Genomic DNA, 22,735 nt, shown 5'->3' with positions numbered 1-22,735 from the left:
GTTTCAGTTGTAATTTTGTAATTGTGTTGAGTCCCTTTCAAATGTGCTCAAGTTTAGCCCAGAAAAGGGGAACCTCAGGCAGCATCTTCTTTGCCGTCTCTTTGGAGTTGTCCTGTCCATATTGTCTTTGAATGATGGCTGTGCCAGTGTGTCTGTCTGCGGAGAGAGAGTCGACCTCGTCGAGAAGTTTACTGACCTCGGCAGTGACATTCATGTGACTCTGGTGACTCTTTCTATGAAGTCAGTAGGTGGATTGTGAGAAAATGGGGTGGGGGGTCATGAGGTTGCTGGAAAGGGGTGTGTGGTTGTCCTGATATCTCTGCAAAAGGACAACAACAACACTGTTTATTTGTGTCACATGTTTTCATACAAATGGCGTGGCTCAAAGTGCTTAACAAGATGAAGAAAGAAAAAAGAAAAAATATATAAATATTAGGCAATACTACTTATCAAAAAATACAGTAAGGTCCGATGGCCAGGGAGGACAGAAAAAAAACAACAAAAAAACAAAATCTGCAGGGGGTCCAAGGCCATGAGACCAACCAACCCCCTCCCTCCCCCCCCCTCCCCCAATATTAATGACCTCAATCAGTGGTTCCTAAACTCATTCCTGGGGACCACCTTGGCTGGTTTTTGTTCCAACCAACTTCTTTTTTTCACTGGACTCATAGCCTAATTAAGTGAGTCCTTATTTCCATGCTTCTGTGTTTTCGAGTCAACGTACAAATTACAAACTAAGTTTGGTAGATTTGTATTAAAATGTAATAAGCAGTTATATGGGGAATATATTGTTTTTTTTTTAAGTCATAAATAGTATTTTCAACCTACTGTATATACTCATGTTTAAGTTCTCCCGCGGATAAGTCGGGGCTGGATTTTACCGTATAATTTATAATGTCGGTTGTATAAGTCAAATGCGGAAAACTCACACTATTGGTCCAAGAGATTTCAATATGCTAACGCCCACCTGAGAGAGTCACCACGGAGCACACGGCCTTTTTCTTTCTATGTATTGTGCCTACGTGACTACATGGTAATACCCGAACTATTTCGAAATGACGTTTGCACTTTTTGTGTTTTTTGTATCTCACACCCTCATACACTTTTATCGTAAGAGCATCCCTTAACTACGATGGAGTGTTTCATCAAAATAAAATGTGAAGCTGGTTTTAAATTGAAGTGGGGAAAGAAATTGGTAACTGTGCTGCTGCAACAAATTCAATGTGTCTGAGAAACTGATGTGAGATTGGAGGAGGCAAGAAGATGTAAAGAAAAAAATGAAGTGTTGCATTTTTGAATGAGTGTATAAGTTGGGATCTGATTTTATGATCGATTATACGCGAGTATATACGGTAATTTTCATTCTGCTTTTCCAGGTGTTCTGGTTATTTAATTGATTTTTTTCTAATTAGTGAGTCGTTGCAGCTTTCATCATCCTGGGTGTCTGCTCTGCTGGTTGTTAATTGTCACTATTGGGGTTTAATGAAGGGAGCAAACTGCACAGGAAAAGGGGGAAATAATAGGAAAACAACAAAAGAGAGTTAGGCATTTATAGCTTGTGACGAGACGCCCCTGCTGCATATGTTCTGGGGGAGCAACCATGGGCAGCTCAATACCTCCCCTGGGACACTTGGTGGGACACCTGGCCGACGGTGATTCCCCATCCTCCCGCAGGGCTCCATAGGAGATGGAGTCCTCCATAGCCCGGTTGGGAGCTGGGGTGGCCGCCAGGGGGTGCTGCGTGGATTCCATCCCGGCTGGACAAATCTTCAGCCCCACCCGGAAGTGCAATTGGAACCAAGTGCTCAGGCACCTGGAACACTTCCAGGTGGGCTATAAAAGGGGCCAGCCACCACCACTCAGTGGCCAGAGTCAGGAGGTGGAGGACAAAGCTAGACGGGAAGAGTGGTGGTGCCAGAAAAGTGTTTTTGTGTTGGCTTAAGTGCTTGTGGGACTGTGTATTGCCTGTGGGGTTAACGGGGAAGACGTGTCCCACAGGTGAAGAAAAATAAAAGTTCTTAGTGTTTTTACACGTGCCTCAGTGCGAGTCTATGTCGGGTCAGGCGCTATACAGCGTCCCTATTACAAGCTTTAGAAAAAAATAGATATTTCTAAATGTCTTATAAATGTAAAAACCATACTGTTGTGTTTTTCTGAATGCAGAATAAGGAAAGAGATATAAAAAGACCAGCAAATTAAATGAGATCAGTTGTTATCGAGTATTATCACCGATTGTGAATCTGGTGGAACAAAAACCTGCAGCCACAGGGAGTCCCTAGGATCGAGTTTGGGAACCACTAATCTCCATCAGTCCTCATGGTTTTCAGTCTTCACGTGGAAGAATTGGACGATGCTGGTCATGTGGACCTCTGGCCTTCAATCCATCGATGTAGGGACTGCATGGTGCCCTGATCAGGTGGTGGTGGTGGTGCAGATCACCAGCACAGAAAACCGGAAAAAGAACAGCAGAGATAGTAGGGGTTAGTACGGATTGTGGAGATAAAATAAAAAAAATGATAATTCAATGCATATGCAGAATGTCAGGGTTATACTAAAATGAAGCTATGAGAACGCCATGTTAAAGTAATGCGTTATTAGCCATTTTTTAAAGTGCTCCACTGTATTAGCCTGGCAAGTTTCTATCAGTAAACTAGTATTCCAGATTGTAGGTGCATAACAGCAGAAAGCCACCTCACCACTTCACCCCCTCACCACGAAGGTCCAAGTCTTTAGAGTCCTGGTGCTCCCTGTTTGTGAGACATGGACGCTATCCAGTGACCTGAGATGAAGACTGGACTCGTTCTCTTCAGAGAATACTTAGGTACTGCTGGTTTGACTTTGTGTTGCTCACGGAGTCCCGAATGAGGTACATGGCCTGTATTGTAAGGGACCGTCAGTTATGGCACTACACCCATGTGGTGCCATTCTCCAAGGGTGGTCCAGCTCACAGGATCCTCATTGTTGAGGACCCAAGTGGCTGAACCAAGCCAAGGGGACGCCCACGTAACACCTGGCTGTGGCAGATAGAGAGTGGGACTGGGCCACATGTATGTCATTGGGGGTGGTTGCCATCCAAGATCCTGAGCTGTTTTGTCATTGGAGGGTGTGACAACGCGCTGTACCAGTGTATGCCCCCTGACCTGACCTCACCTGTCTTTGAATTCTCTTTCTAGATTTGTATATTGGGACTGTTCTGCTCTAGGATTGCCTCCTTTCTGCTCCTTTAAGCACTTTTTGTAATTCTCTTTTTATTTGAGTAAAGATTTTCAATGGGTCACTAGCCAGAGTTTTTTTTTTTTTCTACAGTTCCCCCTTTTTGTTTTGGAACATTTAAGATTACTTTTGAACTTTAAACCAGCTTTCTTCATTTTAGGGCCTATTTTGGCCAAAGCCTGCAACTAGCAGTTGCAATAAGCTGGACTGGGTGAGCCTCTTTTGGCCGGGCTAGTAAGAGTCCTGACCTGCTGTAGTAGCTTATCTCCTGTGCCCGGTCACTTGAAATGTAGTTATGTACTGTGTTCTTTGTGGGACCCCCAAGTCTGCCCTCACGCCATCAATCCTGAGCCCTCCCAATTGTCTGTTTTTGGCATATGTGAAATTCCATTTCATGACAATGGAGACATCTGGAACAATAGGTAATCTTCTCAGAAAAGACCTGCCTACCAAAATTGCATTAAGGGTGCACAGCAGAAACTCGTTCAAGAAGTCACAGAGGAACCCAGAAGAACATCCAAAATACTGCAGTGCTGGCCTCAGATAAGGCTAGCGTTCAGGGCTCCTTGATAAAAAAGAAGCTGAGAAGAAATGGGATTCTTGAGGAGAGCAGCAAGAAGGAAACATCTGCTCTACAACAGGAACATCAGTGGAAAGAAAGTCTTTTGGAGTGATGGCAAATGTTGAACTCTTTCAATGACCCAGCGGCCTACCGTGTCTGCCGTTGGACCGTAAGAGCATTAGGCGTGCAAAAAAATATGAAAGGGAGATACTTTGGAAGCAGGCATCAATAGGGCACTTGACCAGAGTGTTCTAATGGAGGGTGTCTGCTCATCTGTCTGTGACCTGAAGCTGAAGTTTCACTGGGTTAGGCAGCAGCACATTGAGCGAAAACACAAAAGCAAGAAGACTGGAAGTGGCCAAGTCAAAGTGCCAACTTAAACCCAGTAGAGATGCTCTGGCACAGCGCTTCCCGATTGGGAGTGCTGTGAGAGCAACTCTTGCTGGGGGTGCCAGAATCCATCGAGGAAGAAAAATGAAAAACATTATTTGTACAAAATCTTAATTTATCTATCCATTCCTAAATAATTAAATCGTTTCATACTTGTATTTTGTGTGGTTGAAGTGTGGAAGGCTGCTCTTTCCACCCTCTTGTTAGCTGTGAATAAAGTATCCATTATTCATAAAGCTTCAACTGGTGATCTGTTTTTCTGCGTTAACCTCATATTTTTTCATACTTCTTCTCAAATCAAGGGGGTGTGAAATCGGCCTCGTCCGTCACAGGGGGTGTGAGGGTAAAATGAATTGGGAAGCGTTGCTCTGGCAGGACCTGAGATGAGTAGTTGACAGCCTACTGGTTTGTCTGATGTGTCGAATGATTGGAAGTGTTTAGTTATGATTATTGCTACTAAAGGTGCTGCAACCAGCTATTGAAACTAGGGGCAATTACTTTTACACGTGGCTGATGGGGTGTTGTCTAACTCGACTTACAAACCATCCACTGTGTCTCCTAAGGCTCCGTTCTCTAATGTTGCACTTTAGCTAAGGGCCTCATGCTGTTTATCGTGTAAAATGTGGAAAAACGGAGGAGATCAGGGAGAGGGCAGTGGGGCAACAGAGCAGAATCATAAACCTCTGTCCTTTGTGCTTCTTCAATATAGCATCTTTTGCAGCGTGCGCCACTCTCCCCCTTTACACACCAACACAGGTTTGTTCAGCTCCTCATGTGTAGCGAGGCTCTTGGGGCGTGACAGGCTGATTTATGAACTTCATTAGGTCCTCACATATCACACATAGCTGGCATTCCACAAGGCAGGCATGCCACGACTGGCACACATCATCCGATTTGTTTTAGATGCCACAAAGAGCCCAGGTGCCTAATTGAAAATGAAGTACGAAATTCAAATCGGCCTGTTTCTTCATTTTTTTTTTCTTCATCAAAACAGGGAGTTAAAGGCTTAAAAGGAGCCCTCGGACCACCAGGAGAGGTGGGGCCAACTGGAGAAAGGGTAAGTGGAGAGCATCTCATGTAGTCCTTTATATAGTGCCTTTCACAGCAAACACCCCAAAGCATACATCCATTATTACACCTGCTGAATCCAAATCTTTAGTCAGTCATGAGTGTCAGAGCCAATCCCAGCAGCGTTGGGCACAAGGCTGCAACCAACATTGGATGGGACACAGAAAGAGAGGCAGTGTGCAAATGTGCCTAGCAAGTGAACTGTGTTACATGTTTCTGTGAGAGGCGCTATATAAAGTAAAGACTGACTGTCTAACTAATCTACAGTGTGGAAGTACTGAGAGAACTGCTAACATATGTCCATTACTGGGGAGCTGCAGTCGAGAGCGGTCAACCTCAATGTGACGCCCAAAGGGCACAGGCACTCAGGTGCTGTAGACAGATAGAGGTTGAAAGGCACTATATAATTAAATGATAGAGAGAAAAAGAGCTATATTATAGAAAGAGAGACATATAGGGGAGGTGCCATATAACAGATATATTTGATAGATAATGAAAGGCATTAGTAATAGTAAGTGGACAGATGGATAATGAAGGACATAAGATCGGAGTGGTGGCTCTGAGGCTAAAGGATCTGCGCTGGTATCTCGAAGGTTGCTGTTTCGAATCCCCATCACTACCAAAAGAGATCCTACTCTGCTGGGCACTTCAGCAAGACCCTTAACCTGTAATTGCTCCAGGGGCGCTGCACAATGGCTGACCCTGCACTCTGACCCCAAGGGGTATGCGAAAACTAACAAATTCCTAATACAAGAAATTGTATAAGGCGAAATAAAGAACAAAAAAAAAAGGTGGATACTGTGGATAAATAGATCATTAAAGGCACTATATGATAGATTGATAGGAAAGGTGCAATATAACAGATAGAGAGCAATAGATAATGAAAGGGACTATATAATAGTTAGGAAGGACACTGTATAAGAGGTAGATTTTAGATTATTAAAGCCCCTTTACTGTATAGATAGATGGAAAAATTGACTAATAATGAAAGGCACCATATGATAACTAGAAAGGAAAACTATTATATAAAAGATGGAGAGATAAGTAATGAAAGGCACTATATAAGAGGTAGATTATGAAAGGCCTGATATAGTATAGATAGGTAAATAGACAAGAGAGAAAAATAGCTGGATAATAAAAGGCACAATACAATAGATAGACAGATAATTAAAAGCAATGTATAAGAGATAGATAGGGAAGGTGCTATATAAAGGATGTGGAGAGAGAGATAAGGAAAGGCACTATATTAGAGATCAATTATGAAAGGCTTGATACAGGATAGATAGATAGAAAGAAAACTAGCTAGATAATGAAAGGCACTATATAAGAGGCAGATAATGACAGGTCCTGTACAGAATGGATAAGCAGACAGAGATGTGAAAGGCACTATATGATAAATAGATGGGAAAGGCAGTACATAACAGATAGATCTTCTTTTAAAATGTATTACTTTTTTCATACCCATGCCCAGTATTTCTAAGACTAGTACACTCAAAATCCCTTCAGACTGAGCTCACCCCCTACAAAGTTGGGTGGGCGCCTATTAAATTCTTAAGTTGAGTATTTTCGGTGTCAGACCCCTCCTTCTGTCCTCTCTCTATTTTACATTCTTTTCATTTCTCTGGATCCTAAACCCATGCCATATCTCCCAGCTGCAAGAACCTCTTTCAGTCCTCCTCTTTATAATCGCCATGGTGGTACCACATTGCTGGCCTGCCAGCGCTAGTTTGCTTACAGTGCTAATGGCTGCTGACCTTATGGACTTCTTCATGAGCCAAAAGTCCCGTTGCTAGTGGCATCTGGGAAATTCTGAAGGTTCAGATTTTCTGATCTTTCAGTCTGTTTTCACCTCACTGCATGCTTTTTATGGCAGACAGAAGAGACCCCCAAATCCTTCTCCTCCTCATTGAATTCCCAGACCCGGCCAAGCTAGCAGAGATGACAATTCATCCAGCATGTCCATCCAAATAAACAGTGGTGTCCAATGGGAGTGGCGTATTAGAGACTCCTCATATGAGGACGCCCCAGGAAGTCCAGATCCAGTCTATCCTGATGCATGAGACTCCACCCCCTTTGCTCTGGGCCAATAGAATCCTGATGACAAGGCAGGGTGATGAGAATTGCAAATGAAACCACGAGGTGGGCATATTGGTCAAACTGTAACACTGGACACTGCTCTGTTTTGTGTCTTTTCCTCTTCAGGGGGATGAAGGGTCACTTGGCCAAGGAGTAACTGGCTATCCTGGATTTCAGGTAAGAAGCCCTCTGCTTTTTGTTTGAATTTTTGTTGCTCCGTGGGGGGTGGCGCTATAATTTTCAGCATACAGTTTGTTGATAAGTCTCTTTATATACTGTACGTTCACTGTGTGTCTTTTTCAAATAATAAACAACCAGGGCCTTTGCTCCTTCAAGTGGTCACCCATCCATGCTGCTTTTAACCACAATCAGATCCCCTGGCAGATGCATCGGGGATTAGGGGAACCAGGTGTGGACAGGGCCCACCAGTTACCCAGAGGGGATGAAAGCCGGTCAACTGAGTGAAAACCAAGGCAGCTTGAAAGGGAGAAAACCAAGCTCTGGTCCACAGCAGGAAGTGCCAACCACTGTGCCAGGATACTAAATAAAATATGTAAACACATATACAAACATAACAGATAGTGGGCAGGTCTGTTAGAGTGGCAGGCAGTGGAATACTGTAATGGGCAACAGGTGGATATCTGGTGGTGAGGAGACATTTGGCACATCAGAACGCTGGTTTGTGGGAACATGAACATGGCAGCTCAGAATCAGGTCATTCTGGGTAATGGAGGGTGGGGGTTTACAAAGAGGGCACCCCTGGTGCTGCTAAAGACCTGCATGTGGTACCAAATGACTTCATAGCTTCATAGCTTCTCACCCTGTAACCCCATGATGTGCAGTGGTTCAATGGTTCTACCTGGCAGCCCTTAGGTTCTGATGAGAGGTCTGTGCTAAGGAATTTGCTCTGGCTGTTGCCATCTTCCAGGCTGCACGGCTGAACTCGGGGACTTTAGGATTACAGAAGACCCTTTCAGTCATTGGAGCCAAAGGAGATGGTGGCCGATCAGGACCTCCTGTGAAGTAGCCTCTCTCAGAGCAGCAGACTCTCTCAGAATCACCACACTCAGCCCACCTGTTACACTCGCCCCAGCGAATCCACCAAACACACGAGGCATCCCCAACTCTGGACCCCGACGTGGCCCCCAAAGGCAGGCCAGAGAGGCCTTGTAAAGGGACTTATCTGTTGGGTCAGGACTCAGGAGGTGACATGGGGCAAAGAAAAGGAAAAAGGGAGGGGGCAGGAGATGATGGTGGTCTGGAAATGAGTAGAGTGGATACAGAGAGCCAATTAGAAAATAAGTGAACCATTTAAACGAGTAAAGACTCCAAAAAGTGTCTGTAATTAATGCTTACTTCCATTAGACACTCCACCGTTTTTGTATTTTTATTACTTGTATGATTTTCTATTTGTATTTATTGCTTTATAATTGTTACTCTTTCTTCTGCTTCACGTTTTTTGTGTTGTCACATTGCTCAGCAGTGCAGACAGATCCAGTGCCCGACTGCCATTTTATTGTCTTATCTGCTGTTTGTTCTGCTGCAGGGATTCCCAGGACCCCGAGGCCAAGTTGGACTAAAGGTAAGGCGCTTTATATCTCTGATTAGGACAGCTGAGCTTCTCTAAACCAAAGGCTTTGAACTTCAAATCCCTCTACTTACACCAGTGTGTGTGACCCTGAGCAAGTCACTTCACCTACTGATGTTCCAATTGGAAAAAGTGACGAAATGGAACCAGTCAGTCATTTTCTAACCCTTTTAATCCTAACAGGGGGTCTGCTGGAGTCTATGCCAGCTAGCATAGGGTGCAAGGAAGGAACAAACCCCGGACAGGGTGCCAGTCCATCGCAACACTAACACACACATACACACACAAACCAGTCATACAACAGGGCCAAATTAGAATCGCTAGTTCACCTAACCTGTCTTTGGACTGTCGGAAGAAACTGCAGAACCTGGAGGAAACCCACACAGATATGGGGTGGGGGGATTTGGATGGGGTGCTTTCCTCTCTCATGTCCAAAGACATGCAGGTTAGGTGGTGAATTGGTGATTCTATTGTATCTCAAATGTTGTAAGCCACCTTGGTTAAAGATGCCAGCCAAAAAAATGTTAGGGACTTGGCGTCCCAAAGCACGTAATTCCTGCCAGTTCCAAAAATGTCCAGTAATGGTGTGGTGGGGAGCTTTGGCAAAAACCCTGGCCAGACACAAAAAGGGCTTTATAATCTGGTGAGCACCACTATTTTGTGTTACTCACATCTCCCGTACCCATGAGTGCATCCCAGTATTCAATGGGAGACGCAGCGCTAATGACATCTTATTGGCGATGGGTTTAAAGATCATCCAAAACTATGCCATGGCATCCAACTTTAGAATACCAAAACTCTTTTATTTGTTTTTGATCTCCCAGATGTCATGATAGGGTTTTACGTATGCTATTATTTAGTGTACTGTAATTTTGTACTTGTATTGGGCCACTGACATTGACTTTGCTGACGATGCTGTGATCTTCGTGGAATCAATGGAGGCTCTGATCGGGGCTCTCGAGAGACTGAGTGAGGAGTCTGAGTGTCTGGGCTTGCGAGGGTCCTGACAAAAACCAAGATCCAGGACTTTAATGACGTCTTGGGCACGGCCATCAGCAGTGTGTTTGTCTGTGGAGAGTGTCGACCTCGTCGAGGGGTTTACTTACCTCGGCGGTGACATTCATGTCTCTGGTGACTCTTCCTATGAAGTCAGTAGACGGATTGGGAGAGGCACGGGGGGGTCATGAGGTCACTGGAAAGGGGTGTGTGGTGCTTCCGATATCTCTGCAAAGGATGAAGGTCCAAGTCTTTAGAGTCCTGCCGCTTCCTGTTTGTGAGACATGGATGCTATCCAGTGACCTGAGATGAAGACTTGACTCCTTCATGTGTGTCTCTCCTTGGGTACTGCTGGTTTGACGCTGTATTGCTCACAGAGTCCCGAATGAGGCACATTACCTACATTGTGAGGGAGCGTCAGGTACGGCACTACGGCCATGTGGTGTGATTTACCCGAGGGTGATCCGGTTCACAGGTATCCGCATTGTTGAGGACCCGAGTGGCTGGACTGGGCCAAAGGAACACCCACATAACACCTGGCTGCAGCAGATAGATGGTCATTTCCAGAGGGTGGGATTGGACCGCGTGTCTGTCTGGGTGGGTTGCCATCAGGGACCCCAAGCTGTTTTTGTCATGTCTGTACCAGTGCAGGCTCCCCAACTTGACCTGACCTGATTGGGCGTAATTGAGGCTGAGAGTTCTATTGCTTTTATTATTTGCTTGAATTTTGTAATGGTTCATATGTTGTGTTTTGGTTTACAATGACTTGGATGCCATTTTAGGTCCTCAACTGCCACCATTTTGTAATCCTGTCATTAGGTCCACTTCCCACGTGTTTAGAGGCCCGGTCACTGAAGTCATGACCTGTGCTTTATTGACACGAGACAGCTGGGAAGTCATTTCCTTATCTGATCTGTGGATACAAGAGCTCTCAGGAAGCCTGTTCAGCGCTCTTCTCGTGCGTTACTTTCAGTTTTAACCTCTTGCTTGTTTTCTCAGCTGTGAATCTTGTCTCTCATTTTGGCTTCAGTTTCCTTCCTTCTCAATCCCTTTTCTGTTTTCCTATGTGTGTCTTCCAGTTGTGCTCAGAAAGTTTATCTGCCAGTAAGTTGACTTTGTGTTTTCGGTTCCTGGTTTCTGATTCCCATCTTGTGCTCCTTATTTTGATGATTTGGTTGGCTCAGACTCCCGATTTTTGACCTCTGTCTGTTTCTGACTCTGCGTTTCTTCTGCTCACTTTCCTTCTCCATGACCTCTTCGACAGGACTCTTCCAGTTTTCCCTTTAGTGCACAAGCCAGAGGTTTATGGTCATCCTTCTCCTTGTGGGGCTTTTTGCTTTATTTTGGGACTTTTCTAGTTATTTTGCCAGCTCTGCTTGGTTGTGGCCTGATAGACTAGAAGCCAGCAGTTAGCACTGAGTAGTAGCTGCATTGGTGTGTGCATCTTCAGGGCTATCCAGTGAAGATCCTGCCCTGATGTGTCGCTATATCTCTGGAGGCTTCACACCAATTTTTGCTATGTCTGTGACTCCCAATCACAACAGATAAAGCCTCCTTTGAGCTGATTACACAACACAACACTACACCTCAGGTAAAGCTTCCAGACTTCCTTACTGAAACATTGCGTCTTCTCTTTTATGACACACACTGTTGCATGCTCTGTTTCCAAGTTGCACCACGGCAGCTTTCAGTTGTCCAAGTTTACGGATCTCTCTCAGAGTCTCAAGTGTGTGTTTCTTCTTCGAACTTCATGTTGCTGACTTTCTGGTGAGGTTCCACTGCGTGTGCTTTGATTTTGATTTCATCGTTGTTGCTGTTTATGCTGTTGCCTTTGTGCTGGTGATGACCTCTGGGAAGAAAAAAATCTACAGTGCATCCTGTGGGATATCATCAAAGATGGAAAGTGTAAATTCAGTTTGAATGGTGTGTCACGAAAACCCCCGATGAGACATTAAGAAAGTTTGGGGCAGCCACCTGTATAATATGTCCTGGCTGCAAAAAAGATTTAAGAAATGATCTTTCCAGATCGGAGTCCACAACTGAACTGCAGGTACAGAGACAAGATGGCCACTTTAAAGGCCAGTGTAGGAAGTGACGTCCTCATAGGCTGGACCAGAAGTTATGTTATCAGAGGCGTGGCCAGAAGTGGCATCGTCGAAGGAGCCAGAACCGGAAGTGATGTCATCACAGGCACTGGAACCCTGTGGGATTTCCCAAGAATGGTCTGCAAGGGATTGAGAAAGACAGTTAGTGTACCCTGCCGCCCCCTGGTCGGATGTGGAATTGCCATTATTCAGGCCCTTTAGTTGACTCCTACTCACACGTGTGTGACAGGTGTTTAGAAAAGCTCTTCACAGCACCTTCCCAAAAACAGAGCCCTGGCCAAGGGATGAGATCTGCCAAGCGGGAGCCTCCATGTCTGGACTGTTAAATTTGGTTCTGTCTTGTTAGACGCTGCCTCAGTCTTCCTCGATATCTAATGCATTTTAACATTATGGTTTGGTTGGACACTGAAACTGATTTTGAAGCACAGTAATCACAGGTTTTATTCTGCATTTTTAGGGTACTAAAGGTTTCACTGGACTGAAGGGTGAGCCAGGACCACCTGGAGACAGAGGAGAAGATGTAAGTTCTTTGTGTTGCTTATCATCATACAGTTTCTTAAATGTAATTAAATGACAGGAGCACTTAATGAGAAAGAATAACTGGGTGACTGTTGTAACCCACTGAATCACCCTGTGATCCTCCTTTCAGAGTGAAGCTGAGTGAAATTGAAAATCAATCGATAAATACACTTAGCGACCGACTGTCCAGGTGGTGAGGGTGCCTGGGGCGGTGCTGGGGGACACAGGGCTGATACATGACAGCGGGTGGGTCCTGCAGACTCAGTACTTTAACTAGGCATAGCAGATCCCATTCCAGTGCCAGTGTGGGGGCACCATGCCACCTCTCTTTGAAGGCTGCCCCTCAAGTATATCAAGTAAGGCAGAGAAAAGTCAAAGGGACGGATGGAATTTCAGGGAGCTGTTTGCAGTCAGGTGTTCCTCTGATGACACCTTAGAACTTTAGAGCTGTGATTTGTGAGACGTTCACATTTATTTCTTCTTGTTTTTGATGGTTGCTTTATAACACAAGGACATGCGATTCCTGATTTTCCCATATCTGGACTATTTAACAGTTATTTTTATTTTCAGCACGTCTTGGTGTTTACTTCGGCTTCATTTTATTTTTCATTGGGTCAGTTGGTAGAGATGGGGCCTCAGAAATTGCACAACTCGTCACACCAAAGGTGTTGTAAAAGCCAGCTGTTATCCATGGCTCTGTATTTCTGTGTATTTTAAGTTTTATTGTCAATTTTGAATTCTTATTTTTCATATTTTTATTCCTGATATTTTTCATTATACACTGCATTATGAGCTCAAGAGTTCCTAAGCACACAAGTCTGGAAGAATACTCAAAAACATCCACTAGAGGGGGAAAACACCATCAAAACCCTGGGTAGTTACTCAAATGGCAATGTAGTATCTTTATTCTCAAAAGCTCTGTGAAACAAAAATAAGCTCCAAGGAGCACAAAGGCACTGAAGGTAATGCTTTGAGAAAAGGAAATTCCAAAAGCAAACAAAGTCCCAATCACAAATCCAAAGAGTAGTCAAAATAGAGCACAGGGGTCAAAAAATCCAAAAAGAAATTCACAAAAAGCACAATAACCAAAACCACCAGAGAAACTCACCACACCACGAGCACATTCACAATGAACCAACCCCCAGGGACTTTATAGGGTTGAGGACAAAACACACAAAACACAGCAGAATACACGCGGACACAAACAAATGAAATAGTCAATACAGTTAACATGGAATAAGAGCAAAGTAAGCTTAAAAAAGAGCTTTTGAACCCCAGCCAGAGGGGGAACCCTGGCAAAAACATAACATCCTGTCTCTGTTCTGTCGCTTTGTGGGTGGAGCCCCCAGGAGGCGGGGACTCCCTGACATCACTGCTACTGGCCCCTCCCCCTCACTATAAAGGGCAGAGAATAGAAGGGATCCAGTGGGAGATTACCGAGTTGTATTTGGAGGATTGTAGGGATTGTTTTTCTTATGGATTTACTGTTTTGTCTGACTTTCTGCTCTTCTTTTTATATTTTGTGTTTTTTTTACTGTTTGCTCTTTTGAGAATTTTGTTGAACTTTTTCCCTTTTGTTAAATAAATCCTCATTTAAAAGTATTCTTTGTTTTTCCTTTTGTGCACAAGCCAGGGGTTTACAGTCATTCTCTTCCTTGTAGAACTTTTTGCTTTATTTGGGGGATTTTCTAATTAATTAGTAGAAAATTTTACTTTACTTACTAGTTCTCCTTGTGTGTTTAATCTATTAAAATATGTGTGTGTGTCTTTGTGTGTGGTTTATTGTTATTTTTGTTGTTTTGAAGTACTGTCATTCCTTGTCATTTGTGGGGGTTAAGGGCACAGGAGCCTCAGAAATGTGAAAATCTGCAAATACATTTTGGGCCCCCCACCTCATCTCCTAATACTGTACTGTTAACATACAATAACATACAATTGATTATTTTACAAATTCTATGCAATACAGTACCAAAAACAAACACACACACACACACATATACAGAGGAACCTCGGGTTATGAATGTCTCGGAACATGTACAAATCAGTTCACGACCAAAAAGTTCGCCAAACTTTTGCATCTGTTCATGACCACACGCTCAGGTGACAAACAAGCCAGTTTCCCTTCCGGTTCATACGCGTCAATGATTTCCGCATGTGTTCAGTCTCTCCCTGTACATTGTTTTCGGTCAGAAGTGCGTGCATTCGCTGTGAACTCTTTGTGCTCTATTTTGTGTGCTTTTGCATCAATTTTGCAATTAACCATGGCCTCTAAACAAGTGAAGAGTGGTAGAGTTGGTGAGACGAAAGGTTCGAAGAAAATTGAAATCAATTAAAGAAAGAAATTATTGAAAAGTATGAGCGTGGCGTTCGTGTTACTGATCTTGCCGCCGAGTACAAGAAGTCAAAATCTACGATTTTGACTATTCTAAAGCAGAAAGAGGCCATTAAAGCAGCTGATGTTGCAAAAGCAGTTACAGTGTTAATCAAGCAGAGGCCTCAAGTGCTGGAAGAGGTGGAAAAACTGTTGTTAGTGTGGTTGAACAAGAAGCAACTTGCAGGGGATAGCGTAAGCGAGGCGATGTTATGCGAGAAAGCCAGGAAGATTCATGGTGATTTACTGCAAAACTATCCTACTACAAGTGGCTAGTTCTTCCTCCTCACTTCCTTCATGCCAGAACTCGACTCATGCAAGGATAGTTTTCTTGGTTGTTTATGGTTAGTTTTTGTATAAATTACGGATTTTTCAAATTTTCATTATTTTCCCTGTGCTTAAAACTCATTAAAAACAAGTGTTTACAGTGAGCAGTTCGTAAGGCGGTAGCGTGAACTCCTGCAGTGTTAGTTTTCTCTGTTCAAGGTTTTCTCAGTGTTATTCAATGTTTTTACATTTACTGTAATTTACTATTACTCTGTGCATTGTATGGTATAATTAACTATTTTTGTGCTTAAAAATCTTTAAAAATATATATATTTACATACAGTTCATACGGTCCGGAACGGATTAATTGTATTTCCATACAGTCCTACGGGGGAAATTAGTTCGGGTCACGACCAAATCAGGTTGCGACCAGAGTTTTTGGAATGAATTATGGTCGTGACCCGAGGTTCCACTGTATATAGATCTTTCAGGGGGCGTTTTTGATTTTATTTTTTAATGCCTCACTCCCCAATCAGTCATTTTGAATCTGCAGTCCTTACTGACTTCATTTTATTATTTTTCAGAATTACCTTCCCGGAAAAGAAGGCCCAGCAGGGCCAAAGGGTTACCCAGGACATCAAGGTGAAAATGTACGTCTCCTCTGCTTGCTTGTTTTACGTTTGTTTTGTATTCACTGTAAACAAAATGAATACATTTTAGAGCTTATCTTTTTACATTTTTAAAGGGGTTAACAGGAATGACCGGACCTTCAGGGCCAAATGTAAGTAAAATGAAAACCATGGACTCCTCATTCTGTTCACCTGCAGAAAAAATAGAAGAGAGTGGGGTGGAGAACTTGACAAATTAAGGGCATTGTGGGGTAGTTACGTTGTAACCCTAACATGGACTGTAGAGCTAAGATTCATGTAACATCCTTTAATAAGGCAAGTGGTGGTTTATTTTATTTGAATCAGGTTTAGAGAGCCAATCTCAAGCCCTGCTATTAAACCTTTCTAATTCCACCCATTCCACAAACAAAAGCTCTTAGTCTCACTAGTTAATGCATAAATCTCTAGAAATGTATTGAAGAATGAATGAAAGGAAGAAAAAACAAATATAAAGACGCACACATTTACCCTTTTACATATTCCAACCTCCACTCCAAACTCTAACCCTAACCACTCCACAAGTACACACCTAAATATTGTAAAACACATGAAAAAAGGTTTGGGGCAGCCACCCATATCTCACCGTATCTCATTGTCACTTGAATTTTTTTTTATTCAGTTTTATTGAGTGTTCCTGCTCACGCTGAATTAGTATGCGCCTTATGGTCCATGATGTCAAAGCCGCACTGACAAAAAATCAGATACATAGGTATATATGATATTTGGAATAATTCATTTTATGACCTGTGTAGTACATTTCGTAAAACATTGTGGCACTGATGCAGCATTATTCATATTATTCATATTCATTCTCATAACATCTTGCGCTTGTAATCAGTGACTGCGTTTTTTTTTTTTTTTTCGATCTTGCCAGTGTCCACTTTTCGGTGCACTGGGTTGTTTCCTTTGTACTCCAGGACATGCAGAGGAAAGAATAGTACAGAGAGGTCATTTCCGCGCAATAGGCAATCATCATATTCAAATGTTAACAGATCCCACACACCCAAGGACTGTCCTTTCTACGTTTGTGACATGTGTACCATTTGCAATGTACACACTTCTCTCTGTGCTGTGGTTACTATTACACTGAAGGGGCTAGGGAAGCGGCGGTCTTGGAAAAGTAGTTTGTCAATGTTGCATCCTCTTTTGCTTTTTCCATCGTCTTTTCTTGTAAGAAGTGACGACGAAGCTGCTCTGCAAGGTGAGCCATGGACTCTCTTCTTTTCTCAGTGGCCCCCATGCATGCCTTGCATAGTACATGTGCGTTGATCGCCGCCAAGTCAAGCATGTTATAGCACAAGCAAATGGCCACCAGCGTGCTCCTGCTGCACTGAATAAGCTCACGCCTTCTGATGCACCGGACAAAAAAGAAACAGACAAATATATGGGACATTTTCAAGAAATCATTTTATGACTTGAATTGTACCAATCAGAAAACATCATTGCACTAATGCAATTTTATCTGAAAATGAACAGCGTCAGATCAGCTGTAAATGTATGGCATTTCTAAAAGTTAACTTTTTTTCGGTTTTATTCTCTCAGTCACGTTCACGCTGTCCCTCGCCCCCCCCTTTTGAAAACATTGACAAGCTTCTGTTCCAAGACCGCCGCTCCCCAGTGTAATAGTAACCACAGCACAGAGAGAAGTGTGTACATTGTAACAGGTACATATGTTGTAAACGTAGAAAGGACGGCCCTTGGTTGTGCGTGGGAACTGTTAACATTTGAATCTGATGATTGCTTAGCGCGGAACTGACCTTTCTGTACTATTCTTTCCTCTTCATGTCCTGGAGTGCAAAAGAAACAACGGCATGCACCCAAAAGTGGACACTGGCAAGATCGAAAAAAAAAAAACGCGGTCACTGATTACAAGCGCAAGACGTTATGCAAATGAATATGAATAATGTTCCATCAGTGCCATAATGTTATCCGAAATGTACTATACAGGTCATAAAATCAGTTATTCCAAATATCATATATACCTATGTGTCTGATTTTTTGTCAGTACGGCTTTGACATCATGGACAATAAGGTGCATACTAATTCAGCATGAGCAGGAACACTCAATAAAACTGAATAAAAAAAATTTCAAATGACGGTGAGATACGAAGAAGGCAGATTCACCAGCATTTGTGTGTCAGCTTTTATCTCTCCAGATCAGAGAATTTCCAGTTCCATTGTCTCAAAACACCACTCACATCTACAGTTATTCTCAGTTTCAGATAAAAAGTAACCGTGTCAGATCTTTGGGGGTTTGTTGTATCGTGATTGTGACTAAAAAAGTGAAAAAAAACGCTAATTTTTACAGGTACTATAAATTTACACTGACTGTTACAGACACAAATCAAATGTATGTTTTTATTGTATAAAATTAACAAACAATTTGCCCGGGAGCTGGTTTCAAACTCACGACCTCCAGATTATAAGTCAGCAGTTCTAACGACACGGAAGCTGTCATATTGTACTTACAACTTTTGTGAAAGTGTTTATTTGATATTTGGCCATCAGCTTTCACATATTATACAGTTCATGCCTACATTTTGTTATTTATTGCTAAAACATGGGAAACGTTTCTGTTTTAACGATTTGCTTATATAGATTGTTGTAGACACAAAACACACATCAAATTATTTCCCCTTACAATTCTGGGTGGCTCACTCCCGGGTAATCAATCAAGGCAGGAACTGGGAGAACTTCTTGCCCGTTCTGTGGTGGTGGGGGCGATGGTATAGCAGGCTGCTTGCTGCTTGGGCTTATCAACACATTTAGAAGACAAAAGACACTGATGGAGAGGTGTGAAGGGATTTAAGGTGGGCCGGATTTACGAGTTTTTTCGTTGGCTCTGGTAATTCTAATGTTAAAGATATCTCAGATCTAAATTACGTTTGGTCTCCAGGAATACACTTAAACATACAAAGGCTCGGCATCCTTGACTATCGGCCATTTATCAGCCGAGAATGCCTTACTTGACGTCCTGTTCCCTACTATTAGGTGGAGCTCTCACCATCAGCCTTAATAAACCTTGCAGCACAGAGCATATGGCAAACCTCCAGCTGCACCAGGTGCTCAAAGAAATCTACCTTATTACCGTATATACTCACATATAAGTCAGGTCTTGAAACCCAAAAAATCGATCATAAAATCAGACCCCAACTTATGCACCCATTCAAAAATGTGACCCTTGATTTTCCTAAATCTTCTTGCCTCCTCCAGTCTTGCATCAGTTCCTCAAGCGCATCAAAGTTTGTTGCAGCAGCTCAGATACCAATTTCTTTTGCTACTGCAGTGACATTTAATTTAAAATCAGCTTCATATTTTCTTCTGATCGAACGCTCCAATGTAGATAAGGGATACTCTTACAATAAAGTTGTATAAGGGTGTGAGATACAAAAAACACAAAACAGGGCAAAAGTCACTTCGTAATAGTTTGGGTATTACCGTGTGGTCACCTAGGCACAATAGAGAAAGAGAGTGAGGTTAGGAGCACATGCTGATACATCGCATTGCCACACCCACATACAAAAAAAGGCTTCATGGTTACTCTCTCAGGTGGGCGTTAGCATATCAGAATCTCCTGGACCAATAGCGTGAGTTTTCTGCATTCAACTTATACGACCGACATTCTAAAATACTAGAAATTATACATTAAAATCAACTCCCGACTTATCCTTGAGTATATACCGTACTTCAATCACTCTAGATATTAAGACAAAGGATTGAAAGTTGAAAGCAGCAAGGCAATTATTACAGGAATAATAATACCAGTAGAACAAAGAATAATAGAAAATAGTACTGATAGTAAAGTCTGGATATATAGTCTTTAGAAAAAGCTTACGTAAAAGTAAAGATTACAAGGATGAATGTCGTAGGCGGCTTGTGATCTCGCACTCATAGTTGTTCAGGAGATGCTTTTCTGATGATCAGATGGAAACAGCCGCACGTTTTCTGGTGCACTCTTCTGACGTTGCTCTGTTCCCTTCTCCTGACGTTTTCATCCCTTCTTCTTCCGCCCTCCTATATCGCTCTTCAGATGAGGCATATCTTTATATATAATACGCTACCGTGGCTGTCAATTTGTCCGTCCAGGATTTTAAATCACCTGTAGCTTGCAAACCATTTGACTTATTGGCCTGAAGTTTGGTACACATATACTACGTGATGTCTACTATTCGCTTTTCGGGGTGATGATTGACCTCCAAGGTTATTCCTCTTTTTATTTTTATTTTATTCTATTGTATCGTGCAGTGTGCCGTTATTGGTTTATTATGAAATTCTACCTTAGGGGGCTATTTGCAAGAGTTTTAGATATTCTGATTGGCTGGCTGTCAATACTGTCCGTTTTCCCAAACAATAAAACTTTTTTGATGTTGCCTGAAGTATCGGCATGTCTTCCTTTCCCAGGCTGTAAAATAATTTAGCTACTTTTGCCCCAGATGCCCAGGTTATAAACTAATCGATAGCCTTAGGCACCAGCATGTCTTCCTTTCTTTGTTGGAACAGCTGTTTTAAAAGTGTGGTACAAATAGGAAGAGGATATGCTTTGATTTGTCCTGAATGTAGTTCATCTGTTGTTGTTTTGAGCAAAATATAATGAAAATACTGAACAAAATTTATAGATTTTGTACCCCACAATAACACTTTAACAAAAGGTATAACAAAACAAATGTGCTTTTATTCAAGAATATAACCGAAGAATAAGAAATTGTACAATTTACATGTTGTGATCAATGTGTAAAAACCAAAGCCCAAATATCAGTCAATAGGAAGCAGACATGTCTGCTTGGCTTGTGCAGAAGTAAGAACTGCTGTCACATAATCAGAGGTTGTAGGTTCAATCCTGGATCCTCCCCGCATTTACATCTTTGAGTAGTGAGCTGCTATTATTATTATTATTACTATTATATAATAACTAGCTGTAAAAGCCTGTGCTTTCAGGCTCCTTGAAATCATGGCTTCTGGCACTTTAATCACTCAGTTGCATCGGTTGTGTATTTGCGGCTCCTTGTCGGTTTCATTTTGCCAACATGCTCACCTCCATTGTCTATCATCAGCTAAGCGAGTTTTTCTCCCCTCGGAGCTTTCGTTTTGCCGATGTGCTTGACTTGCTTGTGTATCAGCGGTGGCGGTTTCGCTTTGGTGACAGGGTCGCTTTCTTTGTGCTTCACGCTGTAGCTTCGCACTTCCGGGCCAGACAGACAAACAGACACAGTTCCATGTGTAGACGTTTATATGTAAGAAACAAAAATTTGACTTGAGTCTGTAATACCCGGTGTAAAGTTATGGTGTTATGGAACAAGGGAACAGAATTGATTTCCATAAGTGAAGAGCTCAAAACTAAATTTAAGTGAATAACAATTCTCAGATTTACAAATACCTAACAGCTGTCACTTAGACAGAAAATAGAATGCGAAAACACGATTCAGTCTTGGGGTTAACACCAACGATGTTAATTCAAGATTTAAAAAAATCAAAACATTGTACGGCATTCTCTATTCAAGACATTTCAACAAATATTTAAATTTTTGGACAAATTTCCTTAAAGAATAAGTATTCCAAATCTCCACAAAAATAGTGCGCTTGGAAATCAAGTTGTTTCATGTAGACAGACAAACAGACAGACAGACATGACGGTGACCGTAGGAGCTCCTAAAATCTAAGAACTTTTCCACTTTTCCACTGGATTTCCATGCAGTCCATTTGATGACTCTTTGTAAATCCCCCTGCTGGCAAATCGATGCCAGAACCATCCAGGCTGTCCTTCCATAATGGCCTCCTGGCCGGGTAAGTGAGTACCCTCCATCCCTAGTTGGAATGCCAGTCCACTCATTACATTTATGACCGTGTGCAAAGTAAATACAGTAATCCCTCCTCCATCGCGGGGGTTGCGTTCCAGAGCCACCCGCGAAATAAGAAAATCCGCGAAGTAGAAACCATATGTTTATATGGTTATTTTTATATATTTTAAGCCCTTATAAACTCTCCCACACTATTATAAACATTTCACGCACAGTTATACAGAATAAACCCTTTGTATTCTCTTAGATATTAGGTAAGATTCGTTGAAATTATGTATGTAAACACAGTTTACATACAGTAAAACCTAAATATTATTTTAAAGATATCAAGCGTCTCCGATATCACATACGTTACAGCCATTACAACAGACAGGCCACCAGCAATAAATACGTACAATGCAAGAAAAATTGTATACAGTAAAATGTGTGTACAGCGACACTAAACTATGTACATGTAATAAGTACTGTACGTAAATAATTAATTATGGTTACTCACCAACAATGACGCGACGACTTGTCCGAAAACGATGAGTTTAATTTTACTGCACAACAAAGGATAGCGTTACAGCTCTTCTAAAGGAGCCTCTTCAGGTGACTGTTTAGCACTGCCGTTGTTCTTCTTCTAGCACTCTTCAATCCAAATCCCTAAAGCAGATTCCATCCAGACTACTGCCTTATCACGTCCACTTGCAACTCGTTTTGCGCCCTGATTAAAGGACACTGCGGCCGTAGATCTTATATGCTTTTCCTCCTTTTTAAATAAAAAGAATCGTGGACTCATTGATGCTGTAATTGTGTCCTGCAGCGGTGTAGCTGTTTCCTTCCTTCAACATATCCAAAACTTTTACCTTTTCTGCAATCCTGAAGCATTAGCAGTAACGTGCGTTAATGCTGAATGAGTGAGATGAGACTTCCTGGTTAATGCAGCACTCCGTTGCTGAGCCAATCAGCAGCACACAGGAACTTAACTGCGTGCTCTGATTGGGTAGCTTCTCAGCCATCCGCCAATAGCGTCCCTTGTTTTAATTCAAATGTGTCCCTTGTTTGAATTCAAATGGGCAAATCAACTGAGGAAGCACACGTACTGTAGACCGCAGACATCCGCGAAGCAGTGAAA

General features: G+C 42.4%; 1 protein-coding gene across 1 annotated transcript in view; it reads left to right on the top strand.

Annotated features, from left to right (window-relative positions):
- The window catches only part of LOC114664076 (collagen alpha-1(VI) chain-like), a 146,285-nt gene that overhangs the window by 84,490 nt on the left and 39,060 nt on the right, over positions 1–22,735 (top strand). The window contains exons 21-26 of the mRNA XM_051936114.1: positions 5,160–5,222; positions 7,436–7,486; positions 8,856–8,891; positions 12,456–12,518; positions 15,740–15,805; positions 15,901–15,936. Of these exons, the coding sequence (XP_051792074.1) occupies positions 5,160–5,222; positions 7,436–7,486; positions 8,856–8,891; positions 12,456–12,518; positions 15,740–15,805; positions 15,901–15,936 (315 nt within the window). The remainder of the gene's footprint in view (positions 1–5,159; positions 5,223–7,435; positions 7,487–8,855; positions 8,892–12,455; positions 12,519–15,739; positions 15,806–15,900; positions 15,937–22,735) is intronic.

Source organism: Erpetoichthys calabaricus, chromosome 13 (assembly GCF_900747795.2).
Source record: "Erpetoichthys calabaricus chromosome 13, fErpCal1.3, whole genome shotgun sequence".
NCBI lineage: Eukaryota > Metazoa > Chordata > Cladistia > Polypteriformes > Polypteridae > Erpetoichthys > Erpetoichthys calabaricus.
Note: the sequence above shows the minus strand (reverse complement) of the source record. Positions and strands in the feature narration are given on the sequence as shown.